This window comes from Polypterus senegalus, chromosome 6 (assembly GCF_016835505.1).
Source record: "Polypterus senegalus isolate Bchr_013 chromosome 6, ASM1683550v1, whole genome shotgun sequence".
Classification (NCBI taxonomy): Eukaryota; Metazoa; Chordata; class Cladistia; order Polypteriformes; family Polypteridae; genus Polypterus; species Polypterus senegalus.
This window is the reverse complement of record NC_053159.1, coordinates 18,000,820-18,023,871: the sequence shown is the minus strand read 5'-3', so window position 1 is coordinate 18,023,871 and position 23,052 is coordinate 18,000,820. Positions and strand designations below refer to the sequence as shown.

Here is a 23,052-nt window from a genome sequence, read left to right as displayed (position 1 = left end):
ATATATATATACACACTCACCTAAAGGATTATTAGGAATACCTGTTCAATTTGTCATTAATGCAATTATCTAATCAACCAATCACATGGCAGTTGCTTCAATTCATTTAGGGGTGTGGTCCTGGTCAAGACAATCTCCTGAACTCCAAACTGAATGTCAGAATGGGAAAGAAAGGTGATTTAAGCAATTTTGAGCGTGGCATGGTTGTTGGTGCCAGATGGGCCGGTCTGAGTATTTCACAATCTGCTCAGTTACTGGGATTTTCACGCACAACCATTTCTAGGGTTTACAAAGAATGGTGTGAAAAGGGAAAAACATCCAGTATGCGGCAGTCCTGTGGGCAAAAATGCCTTGTTAATGCTAGAGGTCAGAGGAGAATGGGCCGACTGATTCAAGCTGATAGAAGAGCAACTTTTACTGAAATAACCTCTCGTTACAACCGAGGTATGCAGCAAAGCATTTGTGAAGCCACAACACGCACACCCTTGAGGCAGACGGGTACCACTCATCTCCACTACAAATAGGAAAAAGAGGCTACAATTTGCACGAGCTCACCAAAATTGGACAGTTGAAGACTGGAAAAATGTTGCCTGGTCTGATGAGTCTCCATTTCTGTTGAGACATTCAAATGGTAGAGTCAGAATTTGGCGTAAACAGAATGAGAACATGGATCCATCATGCTTTGTTACCACTGCACTGTGCAGGCTGGTGGTGGTGGTATAATGGTGTGGGGGATGTTTTCTTGGCACACTTTAGGCCCCTTAGTGCCAATTGGGCATCGTTGAAATGCCACGGGCTACCTGAGCATTGTTTCTGACCGTGTCCATCCCTTCATGACCACCATGTACCCATCCTCTGATGGCTACTTCCAGCAGGATAATGCACCATGTCACAAAGCTCGAATCATTTCAAATTGGTTTCTTGAACATGACAATGAGTTCACTGTACTAAAATGGCCCCCACAGTCACCAGATCTCAACCCAATAGAGCATCTTTGGGATGTGGTGGAACGGGAGCTTCGTGCCCTGGATGTGCATCCCACAAATCTCCATCAACTGCAAGATGCTATCCTATCAATATGGGCCAACATTTCTAAAGAATGCTTTCAGCACCTTGTTGAATCAATGCCACGTAGAATTAAGGCAGTTCTGAAGGCAAAAGGGGGTCAAACACCGTATTAGTATGGTGTTCCTAATAATCCTTACAAACAAAGGAGATTTCTGAGGACCTCACAAAAAGAGTTGTTGATGCTCATCAGGCTGGAAAAGGTTACAAAACCATCTCTAAAGAGTTTGGACTCCTCCAACCCACAGTCAGACAGATTGTGTACAAATGGAGGAAATTCAAGACCATTCTTACCCTCCCCAGGAGTGGTCGACCAACAAAGATCACTCCAAGAGCAAGGCGTGTAATAGTCGGCGAGGTCACAAAGAACCCCAGGGTAACTTCTAAGCAACTGAAGGCCTCTCTCACATTGGCTAATGTTCATGTTCATGAGTCCACCATCAGGAGAACACCGAACAACAATGGTGTGCATGGCAGGGTTGCAAGGAGAACGCCACTGCTCTCCAAAAAAAAACATAGCTGCTTGTCTGCAGTTTGCTAAAGATAACGTGGACAAACCAGAAAGCTATTGGAAGAATTTTTTTTTGGACGGATGAGACCAAAATAGAACTTTTTGGTTTAAATGAAAAGCGTTATGTTTGGAGAAAGGAAAACACTGCATTCCAGAATAAGAACCTTATCCCATCTGTGAATCGTGGTGGTGGTAGTGTCATGGTTTGGGCCAGTTTTGCTGCATCAGGGCCAGGATGGCTTGCTTTCATTGATGGAACAATGAATTCTGAATTATATCATAGAATTCTAAAGGAAAATGTCAGGACATCTGTCCATGAACTGAATCTCAAGAGAAGGTGGGTCATGCAGCAAGACAACAACCCTAAGCACACAAGTCGTTCTACCAAAGAATGGCTAAAGAAGAATAAAGTTAAAGTTTTGGAATGGCCAAGTCAAAGTCCTGACCTTAATCCAATGGAAATGTTGTGGAAGGACCTGAAGCGAGCAGTTCATGTGAGGAAACCCACCAACATCCCAGAGTTGAAGCTCTTCTGTACGGAGGAATGGGCTACAATTCCTCCAAGCCGGTGTGCAGGAATGATCAAAAATTACCAGAAACGTTTAGTTGCAGTTATTACTGCAGAGGGGGGATCACACCAGATACTGAAAGCAAAGGTTCACATACTTGTAATATGTAATATTCGTTCATTTTCATTAATAAATAAATGACCAAGTATGATATTTTGGTCTCATTTGTTTAACTGGTTTCTCTTTATCTACTTTTAGAACTTGAGTGAAAATCTGATGATGTTTTAGGTCATATTTATGCAGAAATATAGAAAATTCTAAAGGGTTCACAAACTTTCAAGCACAACTGTATGTATGTATTTATACTGTATATATACACACACAGAGTGTCTTCTATAATGTTTGGGACAAACGTTCATTGTGTTTATAAGCACAAATCAGGCATGATTAAAGTGCACATTGTAGATTTTCATTTAAAGGGCTTTGCATACATTTTAGTCACACCATATAGACATGACAACACTTTTTCTACAGGGTCCCCCATTTTAGGGCACAAAGATGTTTGGGACACACCAATATCATGTCTTTTATGGCATCTGTGGCTCCATTAAGCTATCAGACACTGAAAGGAAAAGGGAAAGATTGTAGAAAGATGCATTTTAACATGAACCATGAATGGCAGCCTTATTGGGAATGGTTACTGCACTGAGTGACACAAAAGGAGGCTTTGGCTGAATGGGAAGTCTCATATTCTTGGATTCTGTACCCAGTGGCGTCTCCAGCATAGCACAAAGTTGTGAGGTGATTTGACTTAGGCACACACACGAAGCACAAAGACAAGACACACCTGGGCTGAGGGACTTTAAACGAGTAGTTGGCTGTATTTGTTGTGGCAGTGAATTGTGGAGAGCACTCACACTCAAGGCCCATTTGGAGTATAGAGTCACACAGCCTTGCCTGAATGTTCGCTGTATGACTACAGCAATACCACATGAACTGCACGCTGGAGAGTAAATGCTAACATTAATTTTATTTTAATTTTTTTCATTTTTATTACTATTTAATTTAATATTGTTTCTTTGTATCAGTATACTGCTGCTGGATTATGTGAATTTCCCCTTGGGATTAATAAAGTATCTATCTATCTATCTATCTATCTATCTATCTATCTATCTATCTATCTATCTATCTATCTATCTATTATATAGTGCCTTTCATATCTATATCTATCTATCTATCTATCTATCTATCTATCTATCTATCTATCTATCTATCTATCTATCTATCTATCTATCTGCTGTTCTTTTCATATAATACATTCTTTCTTTCCTCAAGGTGGGCTTTTGCCTGCACACCAACATTTTTGTATTTTTTGTTGACACAAGATTTGCTCTTTGTTTCAGATTGCAGAGAGGAGCAGTACCCATGCACTCGTCTGTATTCTGTCCACAAGCCTTGCCGTCAGTGTATTAAGAGCCTTTGCTTTTACAAGTAAGTGACTCTGATAAGGGACAATGTGTTGGCATAGCTGTCGGTGGTTGGGGGTTTCACTTGACAGCATGCCCATGTTCAGGTCTGAATGTAAATACTGTATCTCAATCATAATATTCTCTGAACAGAACATATTACTTAGTCAGTATGCTTCAGTGTATTTGTACTACTGAACTCTGGAATGGATAATTTTAGCTTTTCATTTTCTCTCAGGATCAAGTCTTTTGCTCAGTTCCTTTTGCTATCACTCCAAATTTCCGTACTTATTTTACAGAACTGTCAAATATACGAGGAGAGTTGGGACACTGCAACCCCAAACGTTTAGGATTGCAGGAATTTTTATGTTTATAGGAGGAAGTCCTGTGAGCGGAGCCTTTTCAGTGGCAGATTTTGCTGTTTTTACTGAGTTGTCCCCAGAAATGTGTTCTCATTTGAGAATCAAGTCTGATCCTGCGAGACCATCAAAATAGGGAGAATTCAAAATGGATGAAAATGATTCCAAGGTGTTAAATATCTCAGATTCATAACATTAAATGTAAAACAGCGTACTGTATTCCTGTCTCAGTCATGCCTCTTTTTACTTGATAGCTTGCGGAGAGTCTACGTGATCAACAAGGAGGTGTGTGTCCGCACGGTCTGCGCCCACGAGGAGCTGCTCAGAGGTAAAGTCCTGCTTGTAAATGAAGACTGTAGCATTAGAAGGTTGACTACAGAGAATTTCACATACCGTATATACTCTCGCATAAGTCGGAAACTTGAAAAATTGATCATAAAATCAGACCCGACTTACTGTATATGCCTGTTCAGAAATACGACACATTTTTTTTTTTACATCTTTTTGCTTCCTCCAATCTCACCATCAGTTTCTCAGACACGTCGAATTTTGTTGCAGCAGCGCAGTTACCAATTTCTTTCGCCACTTCAATGACTTTTAATTTAAACCAGCTTCATATTGTCTTCTGATCAAACGCTCCATCGTAGATAAGGGAATGCTCTTACAATAAAGGTTCATGAGGGTGTGAAATACAAAAACACAAAATAGTTCAAACATCGCTTCAGAATTGTTCTGGTATTACCTTGTGGGCACGTATGCACAATACATACTGGTGGTTAATATACGTGGTTACTCTCTCAGGTGGGCGTTAGCTTATCATTATCTCTTGGACCAATAGCGTGAGGTTTGCACATTCAACTTATACAACCGACATTATAAAATACCAGAAATTATAAAATCAAGCCTCGACTTATCCGCGGGAGAACTTAAATATACTGTAGTGACCCGGCAGCCAGCGCTGGCGGTGTGATGCATTGTGGGTAATTTATGTAAAAGCATTGTGGGTAATTTATGTAAAAGCTTATTGTTGTGTTAAATTAACAAGGTAATCGAATTGTTTGTCCTGATGTAATTGTTGTATGTGTTTGTGCTCAACTGGTGGGGTGGGTTTGGGTTATTGCCGTCCGGGGTTGTTAAATTGTAAATAGTTACCATCAATGAGAAAGATGGCTTCGTTAATGACCTTGGCAATGGCTATGCAATGAGTTTGAGCTTTGTTTTCTGACTATCTGCTCTAATAAAGAGATACAACAGGACAGAGCTGTGTATTGCTAAGATTTCATCTAAGCAATTATTGCCGAGACACTCGGAGTCGTGCGGTGTATGGGACACGAGTGCTCGCTACTTAACTCTTTGAGGGCTGAATATTTTCTCCAAAAAACTCGGTTTTCTGAAAGCACCCAATGCACTGGTTTCACACACAAATCAACATAAAACATCTGTTGCTGTTGGCACCTGTTTGGCATCTCTGGCAGCAGTGGCTGTGCAGGAATGCACGGTGGGCCGGCTACCTCTCTGTCTTTGCACAGCAGGCGGATGACGATGGCAGTCGCAGTGTGGTCCTCCTAGGCGAACACTGCTGTAGGCGTATCTGCTACACGAACGTGTCCAGCACCACAATTAGCTGGGGGCCGATAGGCTGATGCTGGTACCTCACTTTTGTTTTCCATCTCCAGATCACTTGCATCAAACTCAGAGTCCAAAAAGTCAGAGCAATAATACATAAAACGTCCATGGAGTATTTTGTGTTAGTCTTGCCAGATGTCGCTGCCATTTTCGAGGCTGTTTGCTCTTCACTACTCTTGGACGTGCAGGGAGTTGAGGTCAAATCAACAAGGCTACATAACTTTCTTTCAAGCAAAGAGAGTGGAACTAAAACATAAGGGAGAGTTTTGTCGCAGTTTACAGCCGATTACCGTCCTCTACCCCTGAAATTAGACAAAAGTCAACATCAGCCCTGAAAGAGTTAAAGAGCTGGGTACAGCTGCGTGCATAACGCTGGCAGTCCGCTAGCCGACAGCTTGGGAGAAGTGCACGGCAGAATTCGGCTCTAAAAACTTTAAGACTCAACCACGGGTCGCTACCATACGATACATGAAATTAGGAAAGATTTAAATTTTCAGACAAGTCCAAGACCGGGGGAGTAAAGTTCTTTAATATTAAGATGACCGTTACGACAGCCCTGACTGACAACTCTCTTTTTTTTATTTTACAGCTGATTTATGCCGTGACCAGTTCTCTAAGTGCAGTGTAATGGCGCACACCGGCATGTGTGGAGCTCTGGGGTCCTCCTGCGCCAAGAGCTGTGGTGGTTGCTGAGTGAGACAACACACAACTCCTCTTCTCTAAGGCTGGTCCCCTCACATCCTCCTTTATCGTGTGTCTGGATTCCACCCCTGGAACCCATCTCAAGATAGCATTGTTTAGTCATTTTAGGAGAAATTTGTAACTCTCATAATGTTAGCTTTCATCTTTGTTTCAACTCTTCTGCTTCAGGATCTTGCAGAGTCACAAATTCAGGGGCTTCAAATATTGTTCCATAATCTAAGAACACTCTTAGATGTAAATTCTTGAAACTTCTTTCCATAATGCACTGCAATTTAAATCCATGCTAATGTTGGTCCAACTTGATTTTTCTTGCTTTCCTACATGGAAATTTCCTCTCTTCCACTATATAGCTGTATCAGGTTACGGTTGGGTGAACCTATTTTATATAGAATTTTATATATACTGTATGAATATACAAATTCAATGTCAGTGGTGCTAAAAATATTCGTACGAAAGTACGTTTCGTTTGGAAAAATGCACATAATTTTTTTTTTCTACTTTATTCTGTATGGTAACATTTTTATATCTTCTTCCTTGGAGCTGAGCCTCCAGTTGGTACGGTGAAGATATTTTTAAAATTGTTTTTAGATTTGAGTAGCGCTTTGGAGATTTGTTTTTTGTATAACTACTGCTTTGTAAAATCTTTGGTTGTGCACATATAGGTGTGAGTGTGTGAGAGTGTGTTTTTGTATGTCTGCAAATGTATATATTTTAAGACCAATTTAAAATGCTTTTTGCTTCTTTCTTTATGCTAAGAATGATGACCCAGTAGAGCTAGACCAAACGGCATTAGTTTGAAGTCGGCATTCATTTACGTGCCTTCAAGGAATTTCAGTTTGGAAAATGCAATTCTGGTAAATAAATATGAGCCAAGGCTGAACACGGCTGTTCGCTCAGAGTGCATGTGTGCCTGTTTTTTTACTCTTCAACAGCTTGCCCACCATGGCACTTAGAACAGTATCCTTTCCCATGTTGTACTTAGCCAATTTATTAAATTTCTCTTTTAACTCCTTTGGGTTTCTTGCTGTTTCAGTTTATTCTGCTCGAAGGATATTCCACGTTTTGGCTTTTTATTTTCAAACAGGCCATTTGCTGTATTTGGCGTCACAGCCGTTTCCTGCCTAATCTTTAGGGCTCTGGTTGCTGAAGACCCGGAATTGAATTAAAGAAAATGTTGTGTTCTGCTATGATATACTATATCTTTATATTCATTTTTTTAAAAGCAATTAGCTTTCTTAATGAGTCTTCCAACAACAAATTAATTCAAAACCTTGAGTGATTTGGCCTGCTTTCTCAATATTCTGTTGTTGAGTGTTTTTTTTATTTTTCCCTTAGTGAGAAGTCAAGCAAAATGACACCTTTTATTGACTAACTAAAAATATGCAAGCTTTCGAGTTAACTCGGGTCCCTTCTTCAGGCAAGTTGTAATATAGAAACTATAGTAACCTGTGCTTATATAGACACCAGGACAAATAAAAACATTAGAAAACCTTTAAGTGAGACATCTTAAATGTAAAAAATGAATAGACCTCTTCAGGCTAAGATTCATTAAGAAAGAGAGGAGAACAATGTGTAGTCAAGATCTTTGGATAAGATAACTGTCCAACAAAGACCTTTGAAGTTTCTGATGAGTTTTTCCATACAATGCGGGTCTGTAGATTGTCTATGTCAGTCAGAGAGATGCAAACAATCCTCATATCTGCCGTAAAACTCTTGTCTCTATTCAAACCATGTTGTCTTCTTCTTCTTTCAGCTGCTTCTGTTAGGGGTCGCCACAGTGGATCATCTTCTTGCATATCTTTCTGTCCTCTGCATCTTGTTCTGTTATACTCATCCTCTGCATGTCCTCTCTCACCACATCCATAAACCTTCTCTTAGGCCTTCCTCTTCTCCTCTGATCTGGCAGCTCTATCCTTAGCATCCTTCTCCCAATATACCCAGCATCTCACCTCTGCACCTGTCCATACCAACACAATCTCGCCTCTCTGACTTTGTCTCCCAACCGTCCAACTTGAGCTGACCCTCTATTGTCCTCGTTTCTAATTCTGTCCACCGTCGTCACACCCAATGCAAATCTTAGCATCTTTAACTCTGCCACCTCCAGTTCTGTCTCCTACTTTCTGGTCAGTGCCACCGTCTCCAAACCATATAACATAGCTGGTCTCACTGCTGTCCTGTAGACCTTCCTGTTCACTCTTGCTGATACACATTTGTCACAAATCACTCCTGACACTCTTCTCCACCCATTCCACCCTGCCTGCACTCTCTTCTGCACTTCTCTTCACAATCCCCATTACTCTGTACTGTTGATCCCAAGTATTTAAACTCACAAAACTCTATTCCAACCGTGTAAAATTTTAGCATGAACTGAACAATGAACTACACAGTGGATTCTCAAAGCTTTCAGCACCCTCCACTTTTTTCACATTTCGTTATATTGCAGCCTTGTGCTAAAATCATTTAAATTCATTTTTTCCTAATCAAACTCAGTACCCCCAGAATGAGAAGCAAAAACTGGATTTTAGAATTATTTTCAAATTTATTAAAAATCGAAAACTGAACTTTCTTATTGACACAAGTTTTCCGACTCTTTGTTATGATGTTTGATGTTTCTCATTCTATTGGTCGCTTAGATGTTTCTACACCTTGTTTGAAGTCCACCTGTGGTCAATTCAATTGAGTGGACATGATTAGGAAAGACGCACATGTATCTGTCTATAGAAGGTCCTACATTTCAGTAAAAAGCAAGCCATTAGGCCGAAGGAACTGTCTGCAGAGCTTAGAGACAGGATTGTGTCGAGGCCTGTGATGGTGTGGGATGGCTCCACTATCCCTGTTGTTTTCAGGGATCCTCTTGAACCCGTCACTGTCGATAACATAACCGCGATGAGCTGGGCAAATGAGGTCACATACATAGCAAGGGGTAGGTGTAACATTGCTTTTATGTAAAATCCAACAGTCAAAAACAGTGTTCAAAGAAATAGTACAGTCATTAAATAAATATTCCAATAAAAAATAGTGATTGTGGAGATTAAAAATTAGTCCAATAAATGAAACGAAAATTAAAACCTGGCAAGGATCTTCTCTTTAAAGTCACAGCCCCCAGTGCTTTCCTTTAAAACGGACATCTCCTCAGCTTACCCCCAAATGGGACCTTGCATCCAAGAAGATGCCTAACTGACAGATCAGCCAACCTTCTCCGCCAGGTTAGAGTCCCTGTAGTCCATGGCTTCCAGCAGGACAACACGCCAAGCCACGTTGGTCCCAGGCTCTGGCCCCTACAGCCATCTGCGGCCTCGGCAGGACACCACACTGAGCCTCTGAGTCCTGCTGTCAGACTTGTGTCTCTGTGGTCCATGGCTGCCATGTAGGATGTCTCATTGAGCCTTCTGTTACCCTTGCAGCACCAGCTGCATTTCTCCCAGACTTATACAATGGAACAATGCGTCACTGCAGTTCCCTGATCGCTCAGATGGAATGGCCTCCTTCAGCTGTTGAGTGTCGACCACACGCTCCCCTAGGGACTTTCTGCAGGCTGTCTGCCATCTCTCTCGCTTGCACCAGCTCTTTCCACATCCTGCTTTCGTCCCTATCTTCTTTAACGTCCATCTCCATTCTTTTCTTGTTCTTTCATTCTCCTTTGTTTTGACCGTCTTCTTAAATGCCTCTGTGGACTCAACACTCTCATGTGCCGGTGTGCTCCGTCTCAAATGCTCCACCAACCTCCTGTAGCCGCATGAGCACACACACCCCCACAGAGTTAGAGCCGGCTATTTAATTAATTATTTATTTATTTAAAGGCTGACTTCTACTGCTTAGCTGCAGACCCTCTGTTCCACAAAGGCCAGATTGGGGGACATCTGCAGAAAAATCCTGCAGCATTGAAGATTCCCAGAGTGGACAATTGCTTACATGATTCTTTAATGGAAGAAGTTTGGAACAACCAAGCCTGACCAAACTAAGCAATCGTAGGGGAAAGGCCATGGATAAGAGAGACATAGGGAACATGCAGGCAGACAGACATTCGAATTTGTTCCTCCACCTGTGGTCATCATGATTAGGAAGGGCACACACCTGCCTATAGAAGGTCCTAAAACTGAGCAAAAACCAAGCCATGAGGTTGAAGGAATTGCCCGCATAACTTAGAGCAGCGTTTCTCAACCTTTAAGTATTTGCAACCCGAGTTTTCATAACAGTTTTAATCGCACCCCCCCCAACATTTTTTTGAAATGTAGATGCATATTTTATTATAACTACTTAACTTTTATCGACATTTATCTAACTCTATATTTATTGTTCTAGTATGAGAATGTAATTTAAGTTGTTAAGTTAAGTTGTTTTGGTTTCAGCAGAAGTTTTTCTTCATATTTTTGATTCTTGTTTTCTTTTTTTCACATCTTCATGCCCCCCTTTTTGTTACTTTGCGCCCCCCTAGGGGGGCACCGCCCCACAGGTTGAGAACCACTGACTTAGAGACAGGATTGTGTGGAGGTTCAGATCTGGGGACAGCTACAGAAAAATCCTGCAGCACTGAAGGTTACCAAGAGCTACAGTGGCCTTTCTATAAAGATACAGATGTGAAAAAATTTGTTGGTACCCATCCATGAAGAAGAACCCACAATCGTCTTTGAATAACTTGAAACTGACTAAAGTAATTGACACACATTGTGTATTGTGTATTTAACAAAAATCACACTTTGCTTTAGAAATTTGATTCAACAGAATATTTCAAATAATAACATAAATGAAAATGGCCTGGACTTAAATCAGGGGTCCCAAACTCCGGTCCTGGAGGGCCCCAGTGGCTGTAGATTTTCATTTTAACCCTTTTTCCTAATTAGTGCACTGTTTTGTTGCTAATTAACTTTTTTTGAATTCATTTTAATTGACATGTTTTTTTAAAATTTGTTCCTCTGAATTGCTTCATTTCTTTCCTTAAATGGCACCCAAACAAAAATGAAATGTGTAATGAGTGAGCCAACAGAAGACCAACTAAGTCAGCGTCTCAAACTCCAGTTGCTTAATTAGGCGCTGAGTTTTGTTAATTAAACCCGTTCTTTAATTCCATGGCTTGTTGCTACTCTCATTGTGCAATGGCAGACATTTCCGAAATTGTTGATTTTCTCTTTTCTAAGTGCACTGTTAAAATGTTTTGTCAACCTGAGCAGATCAACATTCCTGACACCTTCACCTTTTATTTTCAGATATTGTATGATGGACACCAGCTATTTTGGCTCATGTTGTATGTCATTATTGTTTGGCTGCTAATTAAGAAGAAAAAAAACAATTAAGAGGTCTTCAAGAGCAAGTCAAATAAAATGAACTCAGAAGAAGTTAATTAGGAGCAAAAACAGGTCACTAATTAAGCAAAGGGTTAGAATGAAAACCTGCTGCCACTGGGGCCCTCCAGAACCGGAGTTGGGGCCCCTGACCTTTATAATGGGACCCTTAAACTACTGTTTTGTTGCACAACCCTTAGAGTTTGTAATCACTGCAAACAAGCAACTTCTGGGGCTCTCCATGAGACTTCTGCACCTGTCGACAGGTCGTGTGGCCCACCCGTCATGAGCAAACTGCTCCAGCTGTGTCAGCTTTGGAGGGAGTCTTCTCCAGACTTCATGTTTCAGTTCTTTCCATAGGTGTTTGGTTGGATTCACAGAAGGCCACTTCAGAACAGTCCCTTGTTTTGTTCTCAGCCATTCTTGGGTGCTTTTCACTGTGTGCTTTGGCTCCTTATCCTGTTGGAGGATCCACGACCTGCGACTGAGACAGAGCTTTCTGACACTCGGCAGGACAGTTCGCTCCAGAATGTCTTGATGGTGTTGAGATTTCATTGTTCACTGCAGAGAATCAAGACCCCCCCATGCCAGACACAGCAAAGGTTCCCCAAAACATAATCAAGCCTCCTCCATGTTTCTCAGTAGCTATGGTATTCTTTTCTTTGAAAACTTTATTGTTTCATCTGTTGACATAGAGTTGATGTGACTTGCCAAGAAGCTTCAGTTGTGTCCCGTCCGTCTAAAAGACAGTCTCCCAGAAGCATTGTGGCTTGTCAATATGCAGTTTATGAAATTCCAGTCTGGCTTTTCTATGTTTGTGTTTCCACAGTGGAGACCTCCTGAGCCCAGTGTTACTCAAAAAGTGACAGAGTATGTAGTCAGACACTGATGGACCTTGACCTTGGAGTTCAGCCTGTATATTTTTGGAAGTAGTCCTTGGCTTTTTGTCTACCATTCTCTCTATCCTTCTGCCTGTTCTGGGGTTAATTTTCCACTTCATGACCATGTCCATGGAGGTTGTCTAAAGTTCCATGGACCTTAAATATCTTTGTAATATTTGCAACTGTTGTCAAAGGAACATCAAGCTGCTTGGAGATGGCCTTCTAGCAATTACCTTTCACATGTTTGTCTATCATTTTTTTTCTGATCTCCTCAGACAAACTCTTTCGTTTGCTTTCTCTGGTCCATGTTCAGTGTGGGACCCATGATGATGCCAAACAGCAGAGTGATGACTTTCCTCCATTGAAATCAGTGGAATGACTGATTGCACGAATGGAGAAATGTGTGATACTAATTCAAGAAAACAACTAGTTTGAAAAATCACTCAAATCTAATTATCTATTCTTGGGGTCCCAACAAATGTGTCAAGGCCATTTTAGAATATATCTGTAGAAGAAGCAACACAATCTCTTTTCAGACTGGCTTTGCTTTATTCAGTGACATCTCAGAGGCATGCAGGTATACAGGGGACAAATGTGTTTCATTTAATCACTTTTCAGGGGACACCAAATTTGTCCAAGTCTGTAAATAAAAAAAGTCATATTTGACCAGATAAAGTCCATTTCATGTCATATTATCGTTAATAATATTATTTTCCAACCCTGTTTGACCACACCTATGATCCTCTTAGCAGCTTAAAAAAAAAAAAGGACAACGCAAAAATGGTTCAGATCTGAAAGTTAGGATTTATTTTTTATATTAAGATCAGCAGAGTAAATAGAAAAGTAAAAAAGCACACATTTCTATGTAGAAAGAAAGAGAAGAGGGACATTCACATACTTTTAGACATGATTGTGTTTAAGACGCTATTAAAAAAGACAAGCGAGTCACCGGGTGAGCAAATGAATACAGTGAAAGAGTGCGGTCTCATCGATATAAGGATGGCAAAAAAAGAACAATGCCCTGAAGCCCCAAAAGTACAGCAGCACCACAGGGGCTTTGATAGAAACGGCCGCCACTTTTTGAAATGTCAGCAGTTGTTTCCTTGTCAGTTAGACATAAATTCTGCAAATTATTTCATTCATTTTTGAACTGTTTGTACTTACTGTCCTTTTCATTTTACAAGCTGGCTGTGAGACAGCCCAGCCGTCACCTTTCAGCTTACTTACGTTCTCTGGTTGTGATGTGTAAACATAATTAAACACATATATCTTTAAAAATGTAGTGATCCCTTACTGGTATATTTTCCAAGACAAAATAGCAGTTTGGTGACAGTGACACTGTTAGTAAGCGTTTAGATGATTGGTTAGCAAAGCTATATGTTCTGATTCAAATTGTATTTTAGTTCTTATATGTACACACACAAATATTCATTCTAATAATTGCTTGTATTACAGCAAATTTCTCATCCCAAACTTTATCCCATAAAACATTTAAATTTTGGTCCAAACAGCAATTTTCTATTGCCTCTAATAAATGACTACAGCACATGTGACATAATATATCCTCTTAACATTTGTTGCTGACAATTCACAACTAGAGCTACAATAATATGAGTAAGCTTTTGGTATTCAGTTGTCATTTTGGGCCATCTGTTCATCCATTCATCCATCTCTTGAATTCAGTTTCTCAATGAATGGCTTGATGAAGAGTTATGGCCTCTCTCATTGAGGGCGTGACAGGAGCTAACCCTGACATGGGATGCACAATTTTAAAAAGCTGAATTGAATCGGTCATTCTCTATGTTCTTCTATTGGTTATCAGAATCCACTTATTTAAATACACAACTGCTAGAGTCGGGAGCCTTTCTTGGCAGCCCTGGGTACAAGACATTCACATTCACTGAGTTTAGAGTCTCCAATAAATTTAACGTGCACATCTGTGGGATGAGGGGGAGACCGGCTGCACCAGGAGACACACCTGTGCAGGAACACAAGGAGAATCAAAGTCCACACAGTCAGTGACCGGACTGGGATTTGAAATCGGGACTTTTTGGCTAAGAGGTCGTGGCATTACACAATGCATTGCCTCAATTATTTAAACCTTATTTCATTTTTTGACTAAATAAGGTGTCTTTAATCAGTGTGCAGTGACAACACAGAAAAACAAGCTGTGTGAATATCATTTGGGGTATTGTTAGAAAATATAAATCTATTTATCTAGAATTAATTTACATCAAGAAAAATAAACATTGTATTGTCTTCTTTTACCAAAAATATTTTACAATTTCCCCATTAGTAACTAATTACTAAAAGGCAATGAATGGCACATGCAAATGTTTCTCAACCACTGGGTCATAGTGTGCCAGCGGTGGGTCGTGAGTCGCATTGGGTTGTGAAGTTGGTTACAGTAGGTCGGCACACACACGATTGCTTTCAATCATAAGACCCCCCTTCCTGCAGCCTGGTCTGACAATCATACTCAATCCCCCCAACCCCACTATGACACTTATGATCAATTCATTCATTGGGAAAACCCCCTCCCTCCTTGGTATCAGTTGTCTTTAGTTCAGTAGTTTGTAAGGAAAAGACAGAAAGTAAACACATTCATGGCGCTAAGTGGGTTTACTAAGAAAGGTGAGCTGGCATTCTCTCTTCCTAAATATACTATATTCTGCATCAACAGTATGTGCACACACACATCTCTATATATAAATATATATATAGTGTGCATACTGTATATACATACATAAGCTTATAAATGTATACATATATACCGTATATATACATACACTTATACATTCATACATATACATCTGTGCATGTATATATACACTGTGAATATATATATATATATATATATATATATATATATATATACACACACAAACAAAATATATGTACTGTATGTTTATCTATATATATATATATTTAAATATATATATATATTTATATATATATTTTATATATATATTTATATATAGATATATATATAGATAAACATACAGTACAGTACATATATTTTGTTTGTCTGTGTATCTATCTATCTATCTAAATATATATATATATATATATATATATGGAGGAGACACTGGATTGATGTCCTGGCTGGAATGGGGGTCACTTCCTTTCCCAGATAGAACTATAAAATAGACAGACTGGAGAGACAACCTTCCTGGACTGAATGCAGGGCATACAGTAGTTATTCTCAGTGGGTTAACTAGCCTGACACATCAGATGGAGTGCCTGTTAGAAACCCACCCAAGCATGGGAAAAAAATACAAACTGCACACAGCTGTGCATGAATTTGGCCCATTGTCAGCGGTATTTCTAAATTTTGCTTTTTGGAATACCGGGAGTATTGGCATGAGTATTTGAAGACAGCTGGCACATACCAAGTGTTCTCACAACCTCTTAATGGTTAGTTTAGTAGGGGGGCCCAAAAAGAGAACTTTTATATGTTCAAGGGGAACACCACCCCAATCCTTCATGATCTTCATGCTTTCAGTTTATCCATCTCTAAAATTCTTTTGAGCTTAAGTAGCTTAAACACCTGGAGTATCCCCTCTTCCACTTCAAGCACTGGCACACATCACACCTACCTGGGGTCCAAGTGAAATGTGGCCAGAATGCCAACTCCCACCATGCACTGCTGTATCTTTGTTTCCCTGTTGTTCTCTCTTGGCTGCTCTCCCTCATTCACAATCATTTTACAGTGTATAGGTTGATATCACCTAATTAATCAGATTTTTGGAATTTAGGAATATAGTGGCAAAAGCCCATTGTAGGGCACTACAAAACAAGTCAGATTTTTGAACCAGTCTCCAGAGAAAAGCACTACATACGTGGACACTAAATCTTCCTTTTATATAGCACCTTTCACAAAATGCAACACCACATGGGACTTTAAAAAGAAGTGCTTGAATTGAATAACACCATACGAAAGGAAGTATTTTAAAAGAGACAAGTGAATGTAGACCTGTCCCAAATTTCATTTCTCAAGTGGGTGCAAAAGCATTTTAAAGCTGCAAAAGCAGCAGCTGACACATTGGACGCGAGATGTGACACTCATAGAGTCACGTGCTAAGGTGACAGCAGAATCAACACCTTTGTCACATTTCTAAATGCTCATATATATCTTATCGATCAGATATCACTCCCTATTGGGAGACATTTTAATAAAATACGACCGTTTTTTTGAATCTAACAATTTGTGCTAAAATTATTTTTGAGTTAAAAATTCTCCAAACAAAGCCACTTTTACATTAGTCAGAGTTTAAAAAAGAAAGTCACGGTCTTCATGATGGCTGTAAATATAAAAACATCTAATACTAAAAAAATTTATAAAACCCCTAAAAATGATTTAAAACGTTAGAAATAGCTGCTCAAAATGGACGGTGTTCTTGCTGGTTTTCACAGTTTAGGTAAACTTTAGCACCAAAGACTAAAATATTTAACTTTTTATGATATTGTTGTTCTATAAATAATGGTAAAAATATTCTATTTTTGTTTAAAGCACACACACACCAGATTAGTGATCATAAACCCCATTAATTTAGACCACCACACACCCCCTGCCCATTTAGTTTAAAGTTCTAATCCGCTGCCTTTTGTCCTCTTCATGGTGTACGTCACCTTGTACCTCCATTGCTCCATTTTCCTGAGGTGTATTCCAGATGTGTTTGGGGTGGGCACTGGGGGGTGGTTATCGCCAAAGTCTTCACTTGCGGCCAAAGATCGTCTTCGGTGTTGCTGGCCAGTGCACCCCATGGAATTATTCAGAGTTTGTTCATAATGCTGGCCACAGAGTTTATAATTAGAAGGACAAATAATTTATAAAATATTTCAACAGATGATCCATCACTCAGTGCTTACTAATGCCACATAAAAGGCACTATATGAAAGAGATCGAGCAATTGGCATGCCTGCTGCAGGTCACTGTCCTTCTACATTGAAAATCCAATATAAAACCAGCAGGCTGCTTCTTTCTTCCTCTTATGCATCAATAAGAACTGACAAGCCAATAGCATGAGAGCCTCGTCAGTGAGGCCACACCCACATTATAATGTAAGCCTGCCATGCCTCTTGCCATTAGCTCTCATGGACTTGACTTGATTTTGGTAATAGGGAGCACTTCAAAAAGGGGCCATTCTAAGCTGATCTTAATGTTGCACAAAATCACAGGGTAGCAGAACATAGAGGTGCTTGAGGAGGTGGGCACAACAAAAGAAACAGAAGGCTACAGTGATATGAGGCAAGCAGATGGGGGCTTGTGGATATTGAGGGGAGTACTGGAGGACCTCATGAAAAGAAGCAGGAAGAAGAGAAAGAGGCAGCAGCAGCATGAGGCACCTGAGAGTTACTGCTGTGGTCTGCAATGCTTGGAAGTCTTTCGCCTTACTCGCGAGCAACAGTTGGCACTGTGGGCTCAATTACCGGACAAGATGGAGGAGTGAGAGTAAAGAGGCTGGCGCCGTCGCAGTTCCTGTTGAAGCTGCTCCTTCAATGTAGAGACCTGCAGACACAAAGAAAAAAAGAATGAGAGGAAAACACAGAACGCTTGGAGTGCGAGCAACATCTGCAGCCCACGGGGTTTAGTCTGTACGTAAACTTCTTGTGGTGGTAGATGACCAGCTGTCCTTCAAATACCACGTTGCTATGGTCTCTCTGACTTGTAGATCCACTTTACACAACATCCAAAACATCTGACTGAATCTGACAGCGTATACAGCACAACTCCTGGTTTAGGCTTTGGTCTTGCCCTGTCTGGACTAATGTCAGCTCTCTACCTGCAGGAATACCAGCATATGCTACCAAGCCAGTCCAGATGATTCGTGGTGTTCAATCAGACGAGGCAGGCACATGTCACTCCTCTCTTAAGATCACTGTGACATGCATTAAGTTCAAATCCTTGATGCTTGCCTACAGAGAGTAGTTAATGGGTCAGCACCCATGTTTATAGGAGACCTTTGTCAGGTCCTCTGCTCCTTCTTGGCCACTTAAGCTCACTGATGAACAGTGTCTGGTGATGCCACCACTGTGTGACATCAAATCTCAGTCCAGATCCTTTTCACGTGTAGCTCCTACTGTAGCTCAGGGGTGGCGAACTCCAGGCCTAGAGTGCCGTAGTGGCTGCAGGTTTTCATTCTTACCATCTTCTTAATTAGTGACCAGTTTTTGCTGCTGATTACTTCTTTTAATTAACTTGACTCGGGCCCCATAGTTGTTTCTTTTTCTTTAATTAGCAGCCAAACAATAATGAGACACAAAACAAGCCACCGCATGACCAGCTCCCCTCTGCCCATTACACAATATCTGAAATTAAAGAGAGGTGAGGGTCTTGGTAAGGTTGATCTCTCAGGTCACCAAAACATTTTCTTAGAAAGAACAGAAAAACAACAGTTTTGGAAATGTGTACTGTGGCAGAATGAGAGCAGCAACAAGTCATGGAATGAAATAGCAGGTATAATTAACAGCAAGAATTGGCTTCTCATTAAGAAAGTGATTGGAGTGAAATTGGTTGGAGTTTGAAGCCCCAGTTTAGCTGGTCATCTGTTAGCTCATTTCACATCTCATTTCTGCTTGGCTGTCATTTAATGATGAGAGGATTCAATTCAGAGGGCTGAACTCTTCTAACAGGGCTATTAAAGTGATGGGGAAAAAGTTAATTAGCAGTAAAAACTGGTCACTGATTAGGAAAAGGGTTAGAATGAAAACCTGTAGCCACTGCGGCCCTCCAGGCCTGGAGTTCACCACCCCTGTCCTAGCTGGTAGAACGAGCTGCCCACCTCCACTGGAAACTCTGACTCCCTCAATGTGATTAAGAAGTGATGAAGACCCTCTTGTTTGGTGAGTTTCTGTCTAGCTTACATCAGCCTTTAGGTTTTTGTAACTTTGGAATTGTAACTAGCTGGCATTTTGTTCTGATCTCTTCACTTGTGGTGATCAATTTTGTACCCTTGTCTTGTAGCACTTGTTCCCAAACAGTCGCTCGGACTGATATTTACTCAATTATATTGACCTCTTTTGTAAGTTGCTTTAGATTAAACTTAGAGTCTGCTAAGCAAATAAATGTAAATGACAACAAGGAATAATAGAAAATTGCTGAGGAGAGAGATGATTCAGGAAACACCAGATGGCAACACCTCGTCACAACCAGGGTGGCAGTCCTCTGAACTTTCTAGACGAGTCTCACTATAGCACATGATAACCGAATAGCTAAGCTGTAACAACACTTTAGTGCCTCCCATGTCTTATATTTTGAGAAATACATGGACAGAAGGACAGACCTGCTCTTCCAGCCCCTTGACCCGCTGCCGGTGGGCTCGCTCTCTCGCCTCCAATGTCCTCTCTGCCTGTAGCTGAGCTGCCCGCAGCCTCTCAGCCTCCTGTTGCATCTCCTGTCGATGTCTCAGCACGGCCTCGCCCAGGCCTTGGGACTGTGACTGCTGCATTTCGTCAAGCTGGGCCTAGGAGAAACAACAGAAAACCCTGAGACGCCATTCATGGGTTGCTGAAAGCCAACATAATGTTGTCTGTGTCTCAAGCACATTAAAAGGGGAATGGAAACTTTGCAGTATTGGAACAGAGTTGGCCAGGGTGGGTGACAAGAGGATGGTGCGAAGTTCCATTTTAATTTCGTAATGATGATATGACAAAGCATGCATTTAGAAAAAAGTGTTTTACAAGGTGCCAGGCCAGAACCAGCCATAGATTTAAAAAAACCTCAGAGAAAGATAAGATCTTGTTACACCAGATCAAAATCCCTTATAAAAACCAAAAACTAGGGACCTGTACATGCATGCTGGTAACATGGAAAGACAAAAAAAATCATACTTGATGTTTCCCAAGGGCTGCAGCGAGAAGCTGACCTAGCAGCAGATTGAAGGATAGAAGTCATGTCTAAACAGGATTGGTCAAAGACCACAAGGCCTGAACATGGTGGAGAAGTAAGTCCTACACTGCAATGTCCTATTGGCCCAAGATGTACATCAAGGAAACACGGGAATGGCATACATTTAGAGCCTAAAGGAGAAACCAAGGAGTCCTTATCATTCCATCCATGCAAAGACCCTGCTTGATCAGACACCATTCAGCTCACAAAGACGAAGAGCCACCATGTAGTCTAAGCACATTGAGTGCCTACATGCCTGGCAAGAAGAGCTGCTATCCATCCAGATTAAATCTGATATGATTTGTCACGCTCATTACTTTGCTTCTGGTTTAGACACATTTGGAATGTTAAGTTACACCAAATATCCAAAAGCTTTTGGACACTTGACCATCACACCTATATAAGCTTGTTGGACATCCCATTGTAAAACCATGGGCATTAATAGGGAGCTGGCACTGCTTTTGCTATAACTGCCTCCACTCTTCTAGAAAGGCTTTACACAAGATTTTGGAACGTGTCTGTGGGAAATTGTGCCCACTCAGCCAAAAGAGCATTTATGAAGTCAAGTGCTGATGTAGGTCTAGACGTCTTGGCTCACCTTGTCTTTCCAATTCAAGGTGTTCAGTAGGATTGAGAACAGGGATCTGTGCAGGCCCCTCCAGTTCCACTATGATGTCTTTATGGACCTGGCTTTGTGCACAGGGGCACAGACATGCTTGAACACAAAAGGGCCTTTGCCAAACTGTTGCCAAACTGATGGAATTGTACAATCATCTAAAATGTTTTTGTATGCTGTAGCCTTAATAGTACCCTTTACTGGAACCAAGGGACTTCACCCTGCCATTGTCACTCCTCCACTAAAATTTACAGTAGGCACCAAGCAGTCCAGAAGATAGCATGCTCCTGGTATCCACCAAACCAGGATTCGTCCATTAGACTGCCAGATAGTGAAGCATGATTCATCACTCCACAGAACATGTTTCCACCACTCCAGAGGCTAATGGTGGTGTGCTTTACACCACACCAGCCAACTCTTGGTATTGCGCAAAGTGACCTTAGGCTTGTTCAGCTGCTTGGCTATGGAAACCCATTTCATGAAGCTCCCGACACACAGTTCCTGTGCTGATGTCGCTTGAGGCGGTTTTGAACTCTCTGGTGAGTGATACCACAGAAGTGAGATGATGTTTACATGTGATGTGCTTCATGCCTCGCTCTGTGAGTGGCTGAGCTGTTGTTGCTCCTTGACGCATTCACTTCACAATAACAGCACTTACAGTTGACCAGGACAGATCTAGCAGAGCGGAAATGTCACAAATTGACTTATGTCAAAGGTGGCACCCTAAGACAGCGCCATGTTTAAAGTAACTAAGCTCATCAGTATGACCCAATGTTTGTCAATGGAGATAAACCAAAGATCCCAAAGTATTTGAAGTCCTCTCATTGACTCACTTTCAAAGCCATGCCTGTGAGTAATCATCATCAAGTGACCAAAAAGTCCAAAAGGGGGAAATATGGAGAATCATGTGCACTGACTACCATGAAACAGAAGGGTTGGGAGTTACAAGATGGCTGATAGACAGGTGCAGGATGGATTCTTGGATTACTTTATGGTATTTACATCGTGCATAAAGACACCCAGTTTGGATCCAATTCCAGAACAGCTCTCATCAGGGCAAAATCTCAGATTCTCCAGCCAGCGAGTAGGCCTTGCAAGGAAAGCGACTCCATCTCACAAGCATATAGTTAATGAATTAAATGAATAAAAGAAATATTAACTAAAATCCCTGGAGCAGAAACCGGCAAGGCTTTTAATTTGAGACATCTGGATACAATAATGTTATTGAGAATTGAAGTTGGCAGGAAGCCAGGTGGTTTGGCTGTTAAGAGGACATGATTTAATTAGAAACAAAGATCCCAAAACAAACAAAATGGAGAGAAGCTGTCGTGTGAGTTAGAACATACAGTACAAATGACTACCAGGCCCAAAGTCCTAAAGCAACTTTTCTAGATTACAGTGTAGACAAACACACAGAGAAGACAAAGTGTTAGAGAAGGTACAAAGGAGTAAATGTCAACTTCTGAAACATAAAAACACACTACCTCTGTAACGAGAAATCTTAACCTCAACTAATCCTCGTACAGCAAGCAATGAACCCATCCATCCATCCATTTTCTAACCCGCTGAATCCGAACACAGGGTCACGGGGGTCTGCTGGAGCCAATCCCAGCCAACACAGGGCACAAGGCAGGAAACAATCCTGGGCAGGGTGCCAACCCACCACAGGACACACTCAAACACACCCACACACCAAGCACACACTAGGGCCAATTTAGAATCGCCAATCCACCTAACCTGCATGTCTTTGGACTGTGGGAGGAAACCGGAGCGCCCGGAGGAAACCCACGCAGACACGGGGAGAACATGCAAACTCCACGCAGGGAGGTCCCGGGAAGCGAACCTGGGTCTCCTAACTGCGAGGCAGCAGCGCTACCACTGCGCCACCGTGCCGCCCTGCAATGAACCTCATGTGGTTAATTTTTTCTCCATTCTTTTAAATTCTATATGTGTAATGGTTAAGTGTGTTAAGTTGCTTTTTAAATTCTTTTTTTGTTTTGTAAAATGTATACAAGTATATAAACTTATAATCGCATAAAAAAATGATTAGTTTAAATCACGGGTATCGAACAGTGGCTGCAGGTTTTCATTCTAACCATCTTCTTAACTATTGACCAGTTTTGGCTGCTAATGAACTTTTTTTGCCT

At 41.1% G+C, this 23,052-nt stretch overlaps 2 protein-coding genes across 8 annotated transcripts in view; one reads left to right on the top strand and one right to left on the bottom strand.

The window, feature by feature from the left end:
* The window catches only part of mfap2 (microfibril associated protein 2), a 49,706-nt gene extending 42,456 nt beyond the window's left edge, over positions 1-7,250 (top strand). The window contains exons 7-9 of the mRNA XM_039755449.1: positions 3,489-3,576; positions 4,165-4,238; positions 6,126-7,250. Coding sequence (XP_039611383.1) covers positions 3,489-3,576; positions 4,165-4,238; positions 6,126-6,229 — 266 coding nt within the window. The 3' untranslated portion in view covers positions 6,230-7,250. The remainder of the gene's footprint in view (positions 1-3,488; positions 3,577-4,164; positions 4,239-6,125) is intronic.
* Positions 7,251-15,422: 8,172 nt separating this feature from the next.
* Positions 15,423-23,052, bottom strand: part of LOC120530814 (rootletin-like) — a 133,467-nt gene continuing 125,837 nt past the window's right edge. For all 7 annotated transcript variants that reach the window (XM_039755448.1, XM_039755446.1, XM_039755442.1 and 4 more), the window contains 2 exons: positions 19,685-19,864; positions 15,423-17,910 (listed from right to left, as the gene is read on the bottom strand). In XM_039755448.1, coding sequence (XP_039611382.1) covers positions 17,824-17,910; positions 19,685-19,864 — 267 coding nt within the window. In that variant the 3' untranslated portion in view covers positions 15,423-17,823. The remainder of the gene's footprint in view (positions 17,911-19,684; positions 19,865-23,052) is intronic.